Genomic DNA, 19919 nt, shown 5'->3' with positions numbered 1-19919 from the left:
TAAAAATTAAATGTAACCTATATCATCTTCAAAACACCTTTAAAAATTAAAATGTGAAAAGCGGATCTTGAAGAGATACATCTTCTTTCCCATTTTCATTGCAACATTATTCACAATAGCCAAGATATGAAAACAACCTAAGTATCCACCAAGAAATGAATAAATAGATGAATAGATAAAGAAGATGTGGTATGTATATTTATGTATATATAGATACATATACACAATGGAATATTATTCAGCCACGAGAAAGAAGGAAATCCTGTCATTTGTGACAACACAGAACTTGAGGGCATTATGCCAGGTGGAATAAGTCAGACAGAAAGACAGATACTGTATGATATCACTTATATGCGGAATCTAAAAAGCTCATAGAAACCGAGACTAGAATGGTGGTTACCAGGGGCTTAAGGGGTGGGGAAGATGGGAAGGTAATGGTCGAAGGGTACAAACTGCCAGTTATAAGACAAATAAGTTCTGAGGATCTAATGCACAACATGGTAATTATAGTTAAAAATACTGTATTACATACTTGAAAATTGCTAAAACAGATCTTAAATATTCTCACCACAAAAAAGAAATGGTAATTATGAGAAGTGAAAGAGGTGCAGCTAACACTACAGCAGTAACCACTTCGCAATATATAAGTGCATCAAATCAACAAGTTGTACACCTTAAACTTACATAATGTCATGTCAAATTATATCTCAATAGATCTGGAAAAAAAACTAAAGTATACATACATGTGTGTGCATGTGCATATAAATATACATGCACTCCTCATTATTCTAATTATATGTGTGTTTGTATATATAATACATACACTCCTAATTATTCTAAAACATTTTCTTCACTATGAAAAAGTCAATAGGACTTCTATATTAATATCTATATATGTACATATATGTGCATATATGTATATATATACATGCAATGTATAATACATTCCTAATAATAATTAGGAATGTATTATACATTGCATGTATACATATATACATATATGCATGTACTATACATACATACATGCATATATATACAGGCACTCCTAATTATTCTAAAATATTTTCTTCATTACGAAAAAGTTAATAAGAGTTCTATATTAATCTGTTAAAACAGTTATTTCAATTATTATAACATTTGCTGAATGAATAAATAATATAGCAAAGCTATAAAAAATGGATTACAAAAGAGAAAGAAGAAGTTTAATGTTACTGAGGAAGCAACTTTATGCTTTAATACTAATAAATATTTTTCAATGTAGGAATATGAAATTTGAAGCTAAGCTTTGTTGTAAGAATACAACAACCTTAAGCGTGTATAAAATTACAAAAAGTATTAGCAAGGATTAAGAGAAAAAGAAAACTATCGAAGGAACAAAATACAGAGTGAATCAGGGAGACTTGGTAATTTTTAGATTATAAACTGATAATACATCTGTTAATTTTAGAAGTGTCCAACACCATTAAAGACAAGGTGGCAGGCAGCAAACATACCAAAAAGCACAATATTATTAAGAAAAAATACTTCCAGATTTAAATTTGGTATAGATTCATGTCAAACTAACATAACTCTGAAATCAAAAATTTAGCAGAATGAGAGTTATAATTGTAGTACACAGCTAAGAATACTAGCAAAACAAAAACTATACCATATATGAAACATGCTTATTTTGCTGCTCAAGTCACTCCCAGGAGTACAAACCTTCTCTAACAACAAAGCAATATTCTTCAAGCATTTGGGTTATTAGTGTAACTTTTTTAAGAAATCTAACTTACCGCGTACCATCTGCTTTCCAGCTTACTTTATATGGCTTCTGCTCCAGAAGTTTAATATTTTGCTTGTCCATGGAGATAGGCTGTGCTCCAGGGAATCCAGACCTTAAAGAAGAACACTGTATTACTATTATGGCTGGTGTCCATACAAAGCAATACATGTCTTAAACCAAGCTCACCTGAGTCACACATTTAGCACAATGTTTTCCCTATCATGAGATTAATGTCAATTGGAATAATATCAGCTTTCACAAAAATGCTAACAAAAGGTTATCATTTTCTTGACATTTTAGAACTCAAGTTAACAGGATCGTAATTGCCACTGCAAACTATGACTATTGGGCTAATTTTTAAATATTAATACACATGATCTAAACAGTAAAGCACATACTGTTTACAAGTCTTTGTGTATCTACAAGTCTTTTACTTCAGGAAGAAGTTTAAATCTTGCCTCGACTACCTTACATTGCTCTAGACCCCATATTCCTCCATCATGACACTGCCAACTTGGCATAACTTTGCAGGGTTGGCAAGTTTCTCCTCAAAAGATGCCCAGAGGTGACAAAACAGGAGAAATTCAGGTCTAGATTAAAGTACACTGGCAAGGGCTTAACAGAACACTAAAACTGATATCACTTCATCACCATTTACATTTTTTTGTTAAAATTATTTCTAGTTTATTGATCTGTATGTATACCAGTCCAAAAGTTCTTTATATCAGGAATTTTTAACAATAATCCTGTTTCATCATGTTCCAGCTGTATTACAATTTTCTGCCACAGATAGCAATGATGAACAGAAATGACCCTAGACCAAGACCTGAGAGCAACGAGCAGTGAACTCTCTCTTGAATCCCCTCCCATGAAATGTCTGATAAATATCTTCAAGTCATGGTAAGGGGCAAAACATATTTAAAGCTGATTCTCCCAGGTTTCTGATGACAGAAAAACTGGAAAATGAGGCACATTCAAGTTTCACCTCTTCTCTCTTAATAAAATGATAAGGGCAACTAAAACATTTATCAGCAACAGTGGGACTTCCCTGGTGGCACGGCGGTTAAGAATCCGCCTGCCAAAAAAAATAAAAAATAAAAAAAAAAAAGAATCCGCCTGCCAACGCAGGGGACATGGGTTCAAGCCCTGATCCGGGAAGATTCCACATACCGCGTAGCAACTAAGCCCGTGCACCACAGCTACTGAGCCTGCGCTCTAGAGCCCACAAGCCACAACTACTGAGCCCGCATGCCACAACTACTGAAGCCCGTGCTCCGCAACAAGAGAAGCCATGGCAATGAGAAGCCCACACACCACAACGAAGAGCCCGCGCTCGCTGCAAGTAGAGAGAGCCTGCACACAGCAACAAAGACCCAACGCAGCCAAAAAATAATAATAAATTTTTAAAAATAATAATAAAAAAATCAGCAACAGTAGAATCAACCCCACAAAACAAATACCAGAAAGTGACAACAGTAATTTTCTATTCCACTAGGAAGACATGTGAGTCATCTAATTTTGACTCAAAAGTCTGGTTATTACACTGTTTATCTTGAGAAAAATATGATAAACTCTTGCTTGACATCTTTTTAAGAACTCTATGTAAACATAGAAACTTCAAGAAGCAAAGGAGCTATGACACGCTTTGCATTAATGTTAAGTATTGCAGAATAAGAATAAATTTTATTTAAAACTTTAATTAATATTTAAAATGTTTATTACCCTTCCCAGCCACAGAATTGATGACACTTCTGTTGTACCTCTCCTAACTTTGGTTGAGTTGTTACTTGAGTTACACCTTTAACAGTTACGCCTTCCAAAAAAATAGCACCCTGAAAATAAAAGGAAAAGAAAAATACATTAGAGTTCAAATCCATTTACAAAGACCAGACTGAAAGACACATTTATTTTCAGAAATCTGAGCAAATATATGCAACAAATGGTCTGCTACAGGAGGTTCTACAAACTCCCCTGGGATTGTACACTAGTTTTCCTTAATCCAGCATATGATTTTCAATGTACATATACAGGCCAGTGTCTATATCATGTTGTCAAAGCATCCATGGGTACTACTCAGTAATCATAACAGCAATCATATCTCACCTACCATTTACTCAGAGCCAGGCAAAGTATCTGGCATTTTACAAACAGTTTCTGTAATCCTTATAACAATTCTGAAAAGTAGATGCATTATATTTATTTCACAAATGACTAAATGAGGCATAAAGATTTTATGTAATTTATTCAAGTGGTAAAAACAGAATTTGAACCCAGGTCTATACTATACCATTCACCAATGATTCTCCATTCACCAATGATTCTCATTTGGGGAAGGGGGTGAGAAGTTGTGTCACTGATGGAGTTTGGATTTTGAGATAAAAACCTACAATACATACCTTTGTAAACTAGAATAAGAGTATAACAGTAGACAAAGCGGCTAAGCTACAGTCATTGGATGTATCAACATAAAAACTAAATATTACTCATCACTGAATTTTTAATCTAAATTCTTTAACTCGGAACTTCATAGAATGTCTTATTGTATTTCACCCATTTCACAGCAAGTATATTTTTAGAATATCACAGAGAAGTGAAGCAGATGGAGAATTTATATATCAAATAATAAAGAACACCCCTGGAAATTTTAAAGACCAAAAAAATAGTCTAGATTCATTTACAATTACTTTGAGACCCATAAGAGGGTTGGCATCAGTCTCAAGAAAAATCTATAAAACAACTCTAGCTGTTAACGTAATTAGGGAATAAAAAATATGGTCTGCAAGCTACAATGATCAACATTCTGGCAAAGATTTGGCAACCTGAACTACTTGGGAGGGAAAAACAACAACAAAAAAAAAGAACACATTATTTAGTCCACATACATCCCTGTCAAATCTAGAAGAGTCCTAAAGTCAATCCAGCAGACTACTTTTTGCCCCTAATTCTGAATCATATTTTATAGTTATCTAAAATGTCATCTACCTTGTTTTCCTTAAAGAGAGGTTCCATGAGCCAAAGGATCAAAGAATACCATTCCTCTCCTATTACACCATAACCTCTCTTTATCAGCCAATGAAATTCCTGTTTTAGAACCATTTCTACCATTAAATATAATAACTAAAGAAAGAAAACTTTCAAAGGAAAGCTTAACCAGGTGGATAAGTTTTTTTAACATATTTAGTAATTGAGATACTCAGATAACTTCAATATCCTGATAAAATTATATCTTGTATATACTAATTTAAAAAAGAAAGCATTACCTTTATTCTGAAGGTACTAATAGCACAGAATTTTTTTTAAGTTTTACCAATAACCTTCCCTGTAAACTCAACCTTTTTCATGAACACCCTGTACCCCATGTCTTAACTAGAAGCTAGCTCTCCACCAAGACCACTCACTTTTCTCTTAAGTGAAAGCTACTCATTCTCCCACTGCCCAAGTCCCATGCTGGTAGTGTAAACAATTCTCTTATATCCTCACTGCTTTCCCGGCCTCTTTCAAAAGTTCCTCTTCCATTCAGACTCATTCAGCTACATCACTCAGCTAGATGTCAGGTAGAACAAACATCCACTGTGGTTGGTTGCACAACAGCTCTCTTTGTGGATGGGATGGCTTCCCCACCCACAAGCCATGTTACATGACATTAAAGATAACATGCCACTCCAGCCAAAGTTGATGGGAGCATGAGTGAACCCCTAACTCTCTCTGAACCTACCAGGTTCTCTCTTCTGGTAACTTGGAATTTGGACTCAGAAAGTCTCTGCATGTGGTGAAAATTATAACACGTAAGCTTAGACATAGGATATTAAATATCTCTCGTAAACAAGGAATCAGAAATCTCCCAGGTAAACAAGGAATCTGCTATATTCCTGTGCTTGAGCTGTACCCATTTACTCATAATAAATTCCTCTTATTACTTAAGCTAGTTTGAGTTAGTTTCTGTTACTTGCAACCAGATAATCTAAATTAATAAAATGCTCTATCCTTCATATATTGACCTCTGGTCACTTCCGCACATTCATCAAAACAATCAGTATTTCTCACCATGCTAACTTCTGTCATTATATTGGTAACATCAACATCCATTGAAACAATCTGACCCATCACACAACCTAAGCTTCACAGTTCTGTAATTTCTTTTTTAATGATCCTCTCATCTGTGCTTAGCTTGAACAACCTGCTCCATGGCCATATCATCCTCATTCCAGACTGCTCCACCTTTTGATTCATCAACTCAACTTACATTGATTGGGTACCCACAACATTTTAAACCAATATGCTCCTCTGACCTCTTTCATTAAACAGCTTAACTCTTTTACTCTCACTAAGCTCACTTTTCAATTTCACCAAGGCTAACAATCCTTCACTCCTCCCTTTCCAGTCTAACAGCTCCCCCATCCTGACCTTACTTCCTATTCAACCTAGATCCTATCACTGATTACTTCAATTACCCTTCACCTGATATCCTCCGTACTCTTTACCCTCTGATCCTTCCACCACACCCATACTGAATATAGCCGACCTTGGATCAACCCACCATTAATCTCCACTTCCACACACAGGCAGCTGAAATTTACTGAGGAAAAATCACAATCTCAGGGCTAAGGATGAGATTTGCCTCCCTTGCTGAAGACCTATTTCTCTATCTGCTCTTGAACTTCATTCCCTTAATCTCCTCAGAAATTGCTCTATCATTAATTCCTCTATCATTTCATTTATTTTCAACTTCATTGATTCCACTAGCTCCTTATCCTCAAGTAATAGATATGCTTGAGTTTATTCCATACTAAAAAGCCTTTTCTGAATATGTCTGCATCAAGCAATCACCCTTAGTTACCCTTTTTGCTCATAACCAAACTACTCAAATAGTCTGTACCAGTGTGCAGATAAGAATTAACGTAATAGGACTGCTTGCAAGGTTGGCCCCTGGATGGCATCTGGGAACATGACTCCCAGTGTTCTCAGTCAACTGATAAGGCTGGTTCATCATGCCTAAACTATTTGTACAGATAATAGTTTATGCTGAACAAATGTTTTCCTTCTGGGATTCTGGAATATTGATACACGCTAGGCACAAGCTGCCTACATGACCAACCATGCATAAAAACCTTGGGCACTGAGACTCTAACGAGCTTCCCTAGACAGAAACATCACACATGCGCTGATGCATTTCCACTGCTGTGGGAAGAGTGAGCTCTGTACGACCCCTCGTGGGAAGGAGAGAGCATAAGGAAGCCTGCACATGGACTCCTCGAAACTCCACTTGTCTTTTTCCCTTATGATCCAGCAGGATATCCTTAGTACACTGCTGCGTTAAATCTTAGCTGTGAGTACAACTATATGCTGAGTCCTAGAGAATCTCCAAAAGCAGAGGTGGTACTGAGGACCCCTAACACAACTGCCTCCTCTTTCTTTTTTCTTAGTACACTGCTGCTTAAAATCACTAGTCTGCCCTGGCCCTGCTGTACAACAGAAAATTATCCTCAGATAGACACTTCATATCCTTACTGTATTTGTCCCCTCTATGACTTTTCATACTATTAAATCATCCATATAGATCACTACATAACTCTAAACTATTTTTCATATTTCTTTGTCTTTTTGTGCTACATCCAGGAAGAATTTCTTAGCTAGATCTTCCAGCTTGATAATTTCCTCCACAGCTAACTTCAGTCTGCTATCCAACCCACCTACTGACATTTTTTCTTTATTATTATCATTTCTAAGGTCTCTAACTGGTTCTTCTCCATAATAGCTTGCCATTATTTTATGGATTGATATCCTCTCTTGTCTTCTAAAGAAATGTTCTGTTTGCTTTTTATAAACTGTTCTCTTCAGTGCTAGCTAAAAAGAATGAGGTAGTTCTATATGTACTAGGAAAAGAGAAAACTTCACTTCTTACCCTATATACTTCTAGATGTTCATATTTTTATTTTACAAAGAAAATTGATCTGTATGTCACTTGTGTACACTTTTAAATTAGAGACAGATAGATAGGTAAGTAATTGCGGAGAAATTCTTTTAAGATAACAAAAATGCCGTGGTAGGGTAAAAGTTGAAGGATTATTTGTTTTCAAATTTTCTTTAATGTCAGTATATTATTTTTATAAATAAAAACATATTTAATAATTTTAGTATCTACTAGTTATGATTTGAAAAGAGGAGAAACCTACCAAAATGCATAATGCTTCAGAATTTTCTTTTTTCATAACTCTACCTTTGGAAGTATAAGCTCAAATATTCTTGAAAATTACCATCGCATTGTCAGTCAGAAATCAAATCTAACTGCTTTCTCCAAAAACAAAGAAGGGAAGCATTCTGCTTTTGGCAATGGCAGACTAGTTTATTTAGACAAATTTTGCAGCCATGAGAAATGCTAGACAAAAATGTTAAAAGCACCTGTTTTAAGATATCAGAGAATTAGAAAGGCAGTAAGGATCTGAAGGGCCAAGAACTCAGAAGGAAGGGAAGCCCTGAGAGATGAGACAGACATCTGGCATAGCTTTTCTCCTCTAGGATTTTCCTCTAAAGGCACTGTTTCCAAATTGGTAGCTGAGAGGCTACGAAACTGAACAGAACTTTCAGCATTTATCACAAGAATGGGAAAACAAAAATTGGAGTACCAGGTCACCAAGGAGGGGGTTCCTGCTTAATGCTCCAGGCTTTCAGTTAGAATTCCCAAGGGGCCACACTCCAGAATTGGGGTGAACCAAAAACAGACCAGCCCCCCAAAACTAAAGCCTAGCTTCTAAACAGTTCAATTCTTGACTGAGTTAAGATGTTCTACTCCTAACCCCGTGTAGAAGCAAAGGTAAATCTTCTCTGAATGAAGAAAACAGGATGCAGAACCTCAAATTATTTCCACAATTTTTCATACATAATGTCTAGTAAGCAGAAATACCCAGGTATTTAAAAAAAGAAAAAAAAAAACCTACAATTGACTAGAAATCAAATGAATACAAGAAGAAAAACTAAAAAAAGGATCCAGAGAGTATCCACATATTAGAGTTACCTGACATAGGCTTTAAAATAGGCTTAACAGGGAGTTCCCTGGCAGTCCAGTGGTTAGGACTTGGCGTTTTCACTGCCATGGCCCAGGTTCAATCTCTGGTCAGGGAACTAAGATCCCACAAGCCGCATGGCCAAAAAATTTAAAAATAAAACAAAATAAAATAAAATAGCCTTAATAAATTCAAAAACCTAAATGACAAGATACAGAATTCCAGCAGAGAACTGAAAGTTACTTTAATACTCAAACTGAAATTCCAGAAGTGAAAGTAAAATAACTGAAATTAAGTACTCAACAGATGAATTTCACAGCAGCTTAGACAAAGCTAAAGAGAGAATTAATACACTGGAAGATAGGTCAGAAAAAAAATAACCAGACTGAAAAATATGAAACAAAAAAGTGGAGAATATATAAAAGAACATAGGAAACATTTTAAAAAATAATAAAATTTAAAAGTTCTATTGAGTAGAAGGAGAAAGGAGAAAGAATGAATCTAAAACAATATTTGAAGAGATAATGGTCAAGAATTGTCTAAAACGGATTAAAAAATCCAATCATAGATTCAAGAATCACTGTAAGTAGGAAGCAGGAAAAATACAAAGAAAACCACAGGTAGAAACATCATAGTAAAACTGTTGAAAATCAAAACCAAAAAGAAATTATCTTCAAAGAAGTAACTTCTCAACAGAAATGAATTATGGAATAATATCTTCAACATAGCAACCCAGAATTCTAGAATCTGGATTTTGAAGAACAACTGTTCTTTAAAATGATGGGGTATATAAAGACATTTTCACACAAATGCTGTAAGAATGTGTCACAGCAGATCCACATTAAAGAAAATACTGAAGAGAGTGCTTCAGTTAGAAGAAAAACTATACAAATGAAGCCACAAAAATACACAAAGAAATGAAGAGCACCAGAAAGGATAAATATGTGGGTATAGCTAATGAATATTAACCATATAATGATGATGATGATGATGTATTATGGGATTTAAAGTATAGAGAGAATTAAAATACACAATACCAAAAGGGCAGTAAGAGATCAATGGACTCAAAAGTTCTTGGATTCTTGCATTATCTAAAAAGTGGCAAAAGTACTAACATTTACCAGACTTCAACAGTCAAAGATGCATACTGAAATCTTGGGTAACCACTAAAAAAATAGTAAAGGAATGTATAACAAGCATGGGTTGGGGTGACAGAACGATAAAAATAATTAAGCATAAAGAAAGCAAGAGGACTTCCCTGGTGGTGCAGTGGTTAAGAATCTGCCTGCCAATGCAGGGGACACAGGTTCAATCCCTGGTCCAGGAAGATCCCACATGCCGCCGAGCAACTAAGCCCGTGAGCCGCAACTACTGAGCCTGCACTCTAGAGCCCGCGAGCCACAACTACTGAAGCTCGCGCGCCTAGAGCCCGTGTTCCGCAACAAGAGAAGCCACCACAATGAGAGGCCCACGCACAGCAATGAAGACCCAACGATGAAGATCCAACACAGCCAAAAATTAATTAATTTTTTTTTTTAAGGCAAGAAAGGAAGATAAAAAGGACCATACCACAAGAGGGATAAACAAAAACAAACAAACAAAAGAAAATAATGAGATAGTAAGTTTAAATTATATCAGTAAAATAAATGTACATAGACTAAATATTCCAATAAGGCAAAAACTGTTGACTAGGTAAACAAAACCCAGCAACATGATGCTTATAAGAGTCATACCTTAAATAAAGGATTAATAAAGGCTGAAAGTAAAAAGATAGATACAAGGTCTTTCATACAAACACTATCCAAAAGAACACCTGTACTACCATATAAATAACAGACACTTTACAACGCTAAAAGTTAAGACATTGTAAAGATAAAATAATCTTTTATACATATTTGTATAAACCAAATATCACCTCAAAATATATAAAGCAAAATCTGACAGAACTACAAGGAGAAATAGGTAAATCCACAATCACAGTGGGGAATTTTTAAACACTCCTCTTAGTAACTGACAAAACAAACCAGGGGAAACTAGGTTTAGGATTTTATTTTATATGTCATTTATTCCCCTAAAGATACATGTTCATCTTAGCTAGTTTCCTCTTAATGATGCTGGAGCTCATTTGCAATTATAGGGATTTAATCGTGCTTAAGATTATAAAATAAATGTCATTTTTAAGACACTTTCTGATGGCAAAGAAAAATAAATGCTGCAAACTTGACCCTATTTTGTAAAAATAGTAACTGTTTTAAACTCTTTTACACATTCAAATACTAGATCATAATTCAAAAACACATTAAGCATATGCTCATGATTAATGTTATTCTTAAAAAATACAGTTGAATTCCCTCACAGAAGTGATAAGAGGGTAATCATCTATATGTCATATTATGCTATTAGACTTTCTTTAGAATGTGGTTCTTATTTTTCTAGGTATGTGATTCAGTAATTTCAGATATCTAAGTCCAGAAAATGAGTTAGAGTGAAAAACTAAGTTATTTTTGAAATTATTTCCATGTTTCAAAACAATTTACACTTTCAGTAGCCACTGAGTCTTGAAGTTTGAAATGTGTAAATACATATTAAAACAATGTTTTTCAAACAAGAGACTTTTTTTTAAGCCCTAAATAACTGTATTTTATTATTTACATAAAACAAGGCATTTTCTTCCTTGCCTGTCAGTCAATGCCTACTAATAAATGAGTTGTGGGATTTACTGCTCAACCATGATATCCCACACACCTTAATTATTAACTCTATTAACAATGAATTACCGCCACACTGTCCCTGACTTTACCCTTTGGCCTACACCATCTACTTGTGTATGTACAAGTACAACCAGCAATCTTCTTCTCAACATCTCTCCTGTCCTCCTGAGGAAAGAAGGTAATGCCTGATGTTTCTTCTTAGGCCTTTTATTTCTAGAAGATTAACAGGAGTTGACTATAGAAGAAATAAGAACCTTCTGAGTTCAACTTTACAGAAAAATATGAAAACACCACCCATGCAAAGGAGCAGAATTTATATGCAAAGTTATTTTAACTATGGGACAATTTTGTAAAGCATCAGTAAAAATTTTCACTCCATATTTAGTTGGAATCTCACAATACTTTGCAAAGAAACAATAAATTCTCAATCTAACATCTAAGAGTTCTTTGGTTTACCTAAGAAACAAAAACAGGATGAATTTATATAACTGAAACTTTTCTTGTAGAAAAGGCAAAGATTCATGGCTATCAAGAGTCTTTGGAAATAACCAGAATGAAATAATCTAACAAATCTAGCTAAACAAACATCGTTAACATTCCATTTGCATAAATCTCAATGAAGCTGTAGAAGAAAAGGTAAAGACTATAATAGTATTTTTAAACATTACCAGTTTTAAACGTTCTTTTCTCCTTTTGCCAAAGGAGGCACTCGACCCAGGTTCTGATTCCTTTTTTCCATCTTCGTCCTCATCTTCCTCTTCATCATCCTCAAAACACCAATCTGGCAATAGAGGTGGGGGTGGTGCTTCCTCTATATCACCATAGCGACGAAAAAGTTCTTTCAAATAATCACCCTTATAAATTCCTGGTGGTCTGGCTTGAGCAAAAGTAGCAACTGCTGCTTCAATACTATGGAAAATAAACACCATGCAATTTCCTCACTACTCTCCATTTATGCAGATTTATCAAAATTCACTTGTTACATTTAAGGCTATTATACAAAGCATAATAGAGGTTTTCTAAAATGGACAAATCACAGTCCCCACGCTCAAGGCATTCAATCTATTAAGAGACAAATTCATTCTGAAACATTTTTAACATAAGTACATGGGAATTTCCTAAACTCTAGAGGTAAACTGCAATGAGTGTATAGACGAGACCGGGTAGAGTCTCTAAGGAATTTAAGTAAACCCTTGAAGTTTGAGGTCTGACTCTCAGCGAAAACATCAAAGAAATGTGAATAGCAATATGAAAAGAAAGTACAAGCATGCTGGTTTTTCAGGAACTTTCAACACACCCAGGCATTAAGAGTACTGGTCATCAGAGAGAGGCTAAGCATAGGCTGAGTCTGACATAGGAGTCTGTATCGTGTAGCATTACCGTGTAGAGCATCTGAAAGGCCAGAAAGGAAGAGCTAGAAGTGCATGCAGTAGAGAACCCCCAAGGATGAATGAGCAGGAAAATATACAATCACATGTGTACTTCAGCTGATTATATTCAGAGAAGGATCTACTGCGTGAAAGGCTTTGTAAACAAAAGTAAAGACCTTCAAAGTAAATGAGGAAATTCAGTTAGTAATATCCCATTCTCTAATCTCTCAGAATCTAAAAAGACACTTTACAAATAACAGCTGCTCATAAAGACATGCTTATTGGTTTAAACAGAGTAACTCTGTCCCCAAAAATACGTTTTCTGCATAGCATTTAAGTTTTTCCTAGTACTCAATAGGTATTTTTAAAAGGTACTATTAAAAATGAAAAGAAAAACAATAGTAACCTCCAAGGTGAAAACATACACAAAATATTGGGAGAACTTGTCTCTGATAATTCTGTAAAATGTGAAAAAAAATCTGGAAAAGAAAATGCATAGTATACGGGATCCATAAGCACTCAAAGTGCTACTTAGTAGAAAACACCAGGTAATGAATGGTGTTCGAAAGATTAACCAAATCTAAAATGAAAACCACTTGAATCAATCATATTACTCATGACTTCACCAAAAACCTGGCAATATAAAATGCTAAAATTGAAAAATCAATAAAAAATTTTTATCAGTTACTAAATATGTCTTCTTCCATTATAACAAGAAACAAATACCTCCAATCCATTTTCTCCACCAAGAAGGCACATATGAGGAAACCAGTGCGATTGAAACCATGGGTACAATGAACACCTAGAAAATAAAACAATTTTGATTTAATAAATCACTTTAGAGGCTACGTTTTACTTTAAAACCCCAACCTGCAATCAAAACATTTCAATCATTTTATAAAATAACTACATTTTTAAAGCTTGGCCTTCTTTTATTAACTATTAAACCTGTCAGCTTAAATTGTTTAGAAAATAACTTATAGCACAGCTATAAGTTTAAATATAACATATACTGATTTATTAGTTACAACTGTTTCTAAGGTCTAAAGTTTTACCTTAAAACTAAGATTCCAAGCATTTTAAAAAAGGAGGTATTTCATCAAACACACAACTCTAAAGAACATAGGCACACGCACACACACGCACGCATGCACACATACATGCGGGACACTTCACTGGATACGGAAAATAACAAACTGATGGATACACAGTAAAATAAAAACAAAGTTCTCTAGAAACCAACCGACTGTATCTTTACATTAGCTTGTAATCTTCCAAAATGAACTTTTAGAAGAAAAACCTGCTGAGAAAAAGACATTTATTTTTGTTAAGCTTTTTTTTAGGACATATTCAAGATCAGTGTGGTCCTGGCCTCTATATTCTGAAAAGCTGCAAATGAGTTTCATAAATTCTAAAACTGACTGCATTTTCAAGTCATTTTAACTACTTTGAAAAAGTAATAAAAACAGCTTGGTGTACATTATTAAATGATCACGCTGTAGAAAACCCACTTCAATGGCAGCTCAACGTAAAGTAGAGACGGAGCATCAATGAAGCAAGAAAACTAGTAAGGAAGCCATCCCAGTAATTTATATGTGAGATAAGGATCTGAATGACAAGGGTCATGGTGATGGGAATAACAGGGAGAGGTAGGTGGAAGAAACATTTAAGGTAGAATGTGCAATCTGAGGGGTGAATAACTGTCAACACTGAGAGTTTGGTTTCTGACTTGGGTGACTATTTGGGCAATGGCCCCGTTTACCAGGTAAGGAAGTACAGGAGTTTACATCAGTCTTTTGGGCAAGGCAATGAGTACAGCTGGACATGCTGAGTTTAACGTTCTTATGAGACTTACAAATATTTGGAAATAAGGGTAAAGAGCTTCACAGAGAGATCTAGCTGGAGTTGTGGATTCAAGAATAATCAGCATGTAGTCACTACAGAAGCAGTCTGTGGTGTAGGCAAAATCACTGAGAATGGGTAAGTATCAACAGAACAAGAGAAGATAATTAAGGATGGAATCTGAGGAAAACTAAACTTTCAAGAATAAGTTGGCGGATGGAAGGGCATAAAAAAAGACTAAGAATGAACAATCATGGGGTCAAGAAAACAAAGAGAGCATGAACACTGGGTCATGTTCACCAGGAAAAGAGGAAGTTCCAAGACAGGAGTGTTCAACTGTTTAAATGTCACAAAATGATTAGAACTGAAAGTCACTATTTGTTTAAGACTGCAGAGTGAGGACTCCAGATCGCAGAGATGTGAATGAAAATAAATGGATTCAAGTATCAATCTTTTGGAAAGTTGACTGGGAAGGAGAAGGGGAATATAAAACAGAAAGGTGTGGGGTTTTTTTGGAGGGAGGGGTAATATTTTAATATAAGAGGCTTGGGTATATTTACAGGCTGAGAAGGACCTGGTTAAATCACAGAGACTGAAATAGAGAACAATGATATAACTGAAATGAAGTTTCTGAAAAGAGATAAAAAAATAAAGAGATCAGCCTTGAACAGAAAAAGTTACCCCTTAGAAATAATTGCTATAATCATGAAACTCTATAAATTCATCATCTCCAGGGCTTTGTTAAGAAAACGTGCCTCAAAAGTTACACAAAGATGTCAGCTGTAAATAGACTTTTTTATTCAACATAAATCTTAACCCAACATGTAAATTTCCTTTCTACTTTATATTTGAGACCGATTTAAGCAACAAATACTCTAAAAATGTTTCTCATCTACACCACTATTTTTGTATCTAATTTTTACTCTAGCAAGATTAACTAAATATTTTTATGAATAGAAAATATAAGAATAATTGCCAATTAAGTGATTAAGTCATGTGATGATATGCAATTTAAGAAAGTACCAGTGCTCATTATTCAACATAGTTTTGGAAGTTTCAGCCACAGCAATCAGAGAAGAAAAAGAAATAAAAGGAATCCAAATTGGAAAAGAAGAAGTAAAGCTGTCACTGTTTGCAGATGACATGATGCTATAATACACAGAGAATCCTAAAGATGCTACCAGAAAACTACTAGAGTTAATCAATGAATTTGGTAAAGTAGCAGGATACAAAATTAATGCACAGAAATCTCTTGCATTCCTATACACTAACAATGAAAAATCTGAAAGAGAAATTAGGGAAACACTCCCATTTACCATTGCAACAAAAAGAATAAAATACCTAGGAATAAACCTACCTAAGGAGACAAAAGACCTGTATGCAGAAAATTATAAGACACTGAAGAAAGAAATTAAAGAGGATACAAAGAAATGGAGAGATACACCATGTTTTTGGATTGGAAGAATCAACACTGTGAAAATGACTATACTACCCAAAGCAATCTACAGATTCAATGCAATCCCTCTCAAACTACCAATGGCATTTTTCACAGAACTAGAACAAAAAATTTCACAATTTGTATGGAAACACAAAAGCCCCTGAATAGCCAAAGCAATCTTGAGAAAGTAAAACAGAGCTGGAGGAATCAGGCTCCCTGACTTCAGACTATACTACAAAGCTATGGTAATCAAGGCAGTATGGTACTGGCACAAAAACAGAAATATAGATCAACGGATCAGGATAGAAAACCCAGGGATAAACCCATGCCCATATGGTCACCTGATCTTTGATAAAGGAGGCAAGAATATACAATGGGCCACAACTACTGAGCCCCCGAGCCACAACTACTGAAGCCCACGCACCTAGAGCCCACGTTCCACAAGAGAAACCACTGCAATGAGAAGCCCGCACACCGCAATGAAGAGTTGCCCCTGCTCTCCGCAATTAGAGAAAGCCCACACGCAGCAACAAAGACCCAACGCAGCCAAAAATAAAACAATCAACTAATTTAAAAAAAGAACTTATTATGTGCCAAGTTATTTTAAATATTTTTATTTAATCAAAAGAAATGTTTTTTACCAAAATACACGTGTGCTACTCATGAAAATATATATTCACAAATCTGGCCCATGTATTTATAACTAGGAACACCTAAAGTAATTAGAGGCATTAGTTAAGCTACATATCTATTATACGTAGTCCACCATTTACCAAGAAATCAGCCATTTCTCTTTTAACACAAAACAGACATTTTTATTTCTCCATTCCACAAAATTCTTATCCTCAAGTTATTTCTGTACATGCAAACAAATGCACTATAGCTCCATAATCTCTTATTTGTAATTATAATTTCAAAGAAGCTCTAAAAAGTTAAGATTTTTGGTAGATTATTTGGGGACAAAACCTGACCTGAACTGATATGACGTTATTTATAGTCTATTTTTCTCACTTAGTGTGAATGAATATTCATATATTTAACTGCAGAAATGCTCTCTACACCCAGATTATCTCTAATACTATTTTCCACTTAAAGGAACCAGGCTCCTTAGAGAAAAAACTGGTTCCAGGTCTGGAAAACACGTTGTACCAGAAAACAAGGAAACCATCAAAGACTGATAGGGTGCTATAAAAAGGATACAGAAATCAACATGAAGGGGCTCCCATTGGCCTAGGATGGAGCAATTTGGGCATAAGAATAAATATTGACTGTGACTGATTTAAATACATCAACTATATAAAAATTCATGAGTTCATACAAATACTCCAAGAAAAAAAAGTAATCAGTCACCACTGGAGATTGGTAAGATACCAATTCATTATTCTGGAAATTAAGAAATAAGAGAATCAGATACTTAACTTGCCTTTCCATTACAAACTGCATTTCAGGATAATCAAATTGTTGAGAACAGTTCTTTACTAAAGAAGAATTCCAGCTAATCCATGAAGAAATGAGAGAGAATCAGAAAAAAATCACTGTTTTCCAACCCCTAATGAAATACTGGATGAAGGCAACAACCATCAATGGATAATAAAATCATTAGGTAAAAGACAGATGAAAAAGTCTGTAACAGAGGACACAAGATGGTGCCACCAGAACCCACTTAATCATCTTCGTACCCTTAAAAGCAGGACCACCAGACATTATGTGCTTCCTGATGTGGTGTGAAAGGAACCATACAACACCAACTATGAAGTATGCTTGCCAAAGTATATAAGTATGCCTCTCGATTTAACTACCAGTTTACAGGACATACAGAAGACAAAGGAAAAAGTTAACTAATACTATGAGGAAGCACTCAGGTAGACCCAGATAATGGAATATTTTATAGGACAAATGACGTGGTTTCTCCAGCAAACTGATAGCATTAAAAAAGAGAGTGAATCAGAGAGATTTGAGACATAACAACAAAACGCAACATGTGGACACTATTGGAAACTGGTTTGAAAATCTAACTTAAAAAGGCATTTTTTCTATAATTGAGGAAACCTGAAAATGGACTAGGCTTTAGATGACCTTAAGGAATTTCTCATTATTCTGTTTGGTACAATTCCATGGTGATTATATAAAAACCAAAAATCCTTATCAGTTAGAGATGCATACTGAAACACTTTAAGTGAAATGACATGGTATCTGTGATCTGCTTTAAAATACTCAGAAAAAAATCTGTCAGGGGGAGGAGAGGAAAAATGAAAAAAAAAAAAACCAGCAAAATGATAATTATTGAAGCTGAATGATGGATACATGAGGTGTCATTTCACTATTCTCCCTATTTTTGGTATGACTGAAAATTTCTACAATAAAGAAAAATTAGGGGGTACTATCTCCAGGGGAGGTAACATAAGAATTGGAAACATATGACCCCCAAGGGTTTCAGATAAGGGATTATGAAGCTGTAGTTCTTCCTAAACATCAGAAAACACCTGAGGCTTCTGTGTTTCAAGAACTTTTCATTTCCACTAAGTCTACAGTATTATCCCACAACCAGGCTAACTGCATGAACTGACAGTAAAATGATGATTTAAAAAAAGAGTAGCTTTGAAAATAAATCTGAGTCTAACTTTTGTCACGTCACAAATGTCTACTGTTGATCACAAGTATGCTTCAGCAAGAATGTGTGCAAGGCTGATGAAAATTCCATCTCTGATACTAAAACACAATTAAAATATTGTAAAAGCAGACCAGTATTTTCTGATCCTAAGAGCACAAACTTGATTCTTTATTCTTTTTGTTTGAAAAGGTGTTACCAGCAACCAGCTCTAAGACCAGTTTCTGTTGTTGTCTTCAGAGTATTACAATAAATAATTGCCACTACAATGCTCCAAAACTGGACAGGCCCAAAGCAAATGTTTCCACTTCAATCCTCATGAAGAGAACCCCTACCAGTGATATAAAACAAATAATATATAGTAACATATAATATATTGTAGCACAGTTCTATAATTTTTTTTAATAACCCATAAAACACTCAATTTAGAAAATTTCCCCATCAGTTCTTCTAAGAATACAACCAGACAATTTATAACAAGGGTTGACTTGGGAGTATTAATCTTCCTGAAATCAGGATATCTGATTCCAGATGTTAAGTGTTCTTGAAGTTCTTCTTGAATTCTTCTTCTTTACCCCTATAATGGCTTCTCTCGAATGAAAAAAGTTGTTTTTAATTGTTCAAATAAAGGCCTCAATGCTATTTTAGGCTGTATATGTTCTAGTTGTATCCTAAATATGTGTGTATTTGTTACATATATTCATGTGAATGTGTAAATATATACACATATACATATCACAATACCATGTCATATAGTCCCATATTATTGTTCTTCTGTTAAATAAATTGCATACTGTACGACATAAATGATCTGCTTCTATCAGAGGTGTAAGCTGTTTCCAGTTTTTTAATTACAAATGAAGATGTGATTAAATTTCTTTCTCATAAATCTTTATGCCCATCTCTGACTACTTCCTTTAAATAAATTCTTAAATGCGGCCTTGACAAGTCAAAGTGTGTGAACACTTTTAAGGATCTTGAGAAATATCACCAAATTGGCCCTCCAGAGAGGGTGTACCAATTAACACTCAAATTAATAATGTATAAGTACATCCACTTTCTCCAAAGCTTGACATTATGATTCGTTTTTAATCTTTGCCAATTTGATGGGGGAAGGTAACGACATATATTTTAATTTGTATCTCTTGTTAACAAGTGAGAATGAAAATTTTTTTCATGTTTCT

The 19919-nt window shown here is 34.8% G+C and overlaps 1 protein-coding gene across 4 annotated transcripts in view; it reads right to left on the bottom strand.

Moving 5' to 3' along the window:
- Positions 1-19919, bottom strand: part of RNGTT (RNA guanylyltransferase and 5'-phosphatase) — a 264091-nt gene that overhangs the window by 227882 nt on the left and 16290 nt on the right. For all 4 annotated transcript variants that reach the window (XM_068551481.1, XM_068551478.1, XM_068551480.1 and 1 more), the window contains 4 exons: positions 13574-13649; positions 12146-12386; positions 3488-3597; positions 1776-1877 (listed from right to left, as the gene is read on the bottom strand). In XM_068551481.1, the coding sequence (XP_068407582.1) occupies positions 1776-1877; positions 3488-3597; positions 12146-12386; positions 13574-13649 (529 nt within the window). The remainder of the gene's footprint in view (positions 1-1775; positions 1878-3487; positions 3598-12145; positions 12387-13573; positions 13650-19919) is intronic.

This window comes from Eschrichtius robustus, chromosome 9 (assembly GCF_028021215.1).
Source record: "Eschrichtius robustus isolate mEscRob2 chromosome 9, mEscRob2.pri, whole genome shotgun sequence".
Taxonomy (NCBI): domain Eukaryota; kingdom Metazoa; phylum Chordata; class Mammalia; order Artiodactyla; family Eschrichtiidae; genus Eschrichtius; species Eschrichtius robustus.
This window is presented reverse-complemented; position numbering and strand designations above follow the sequence as displayed.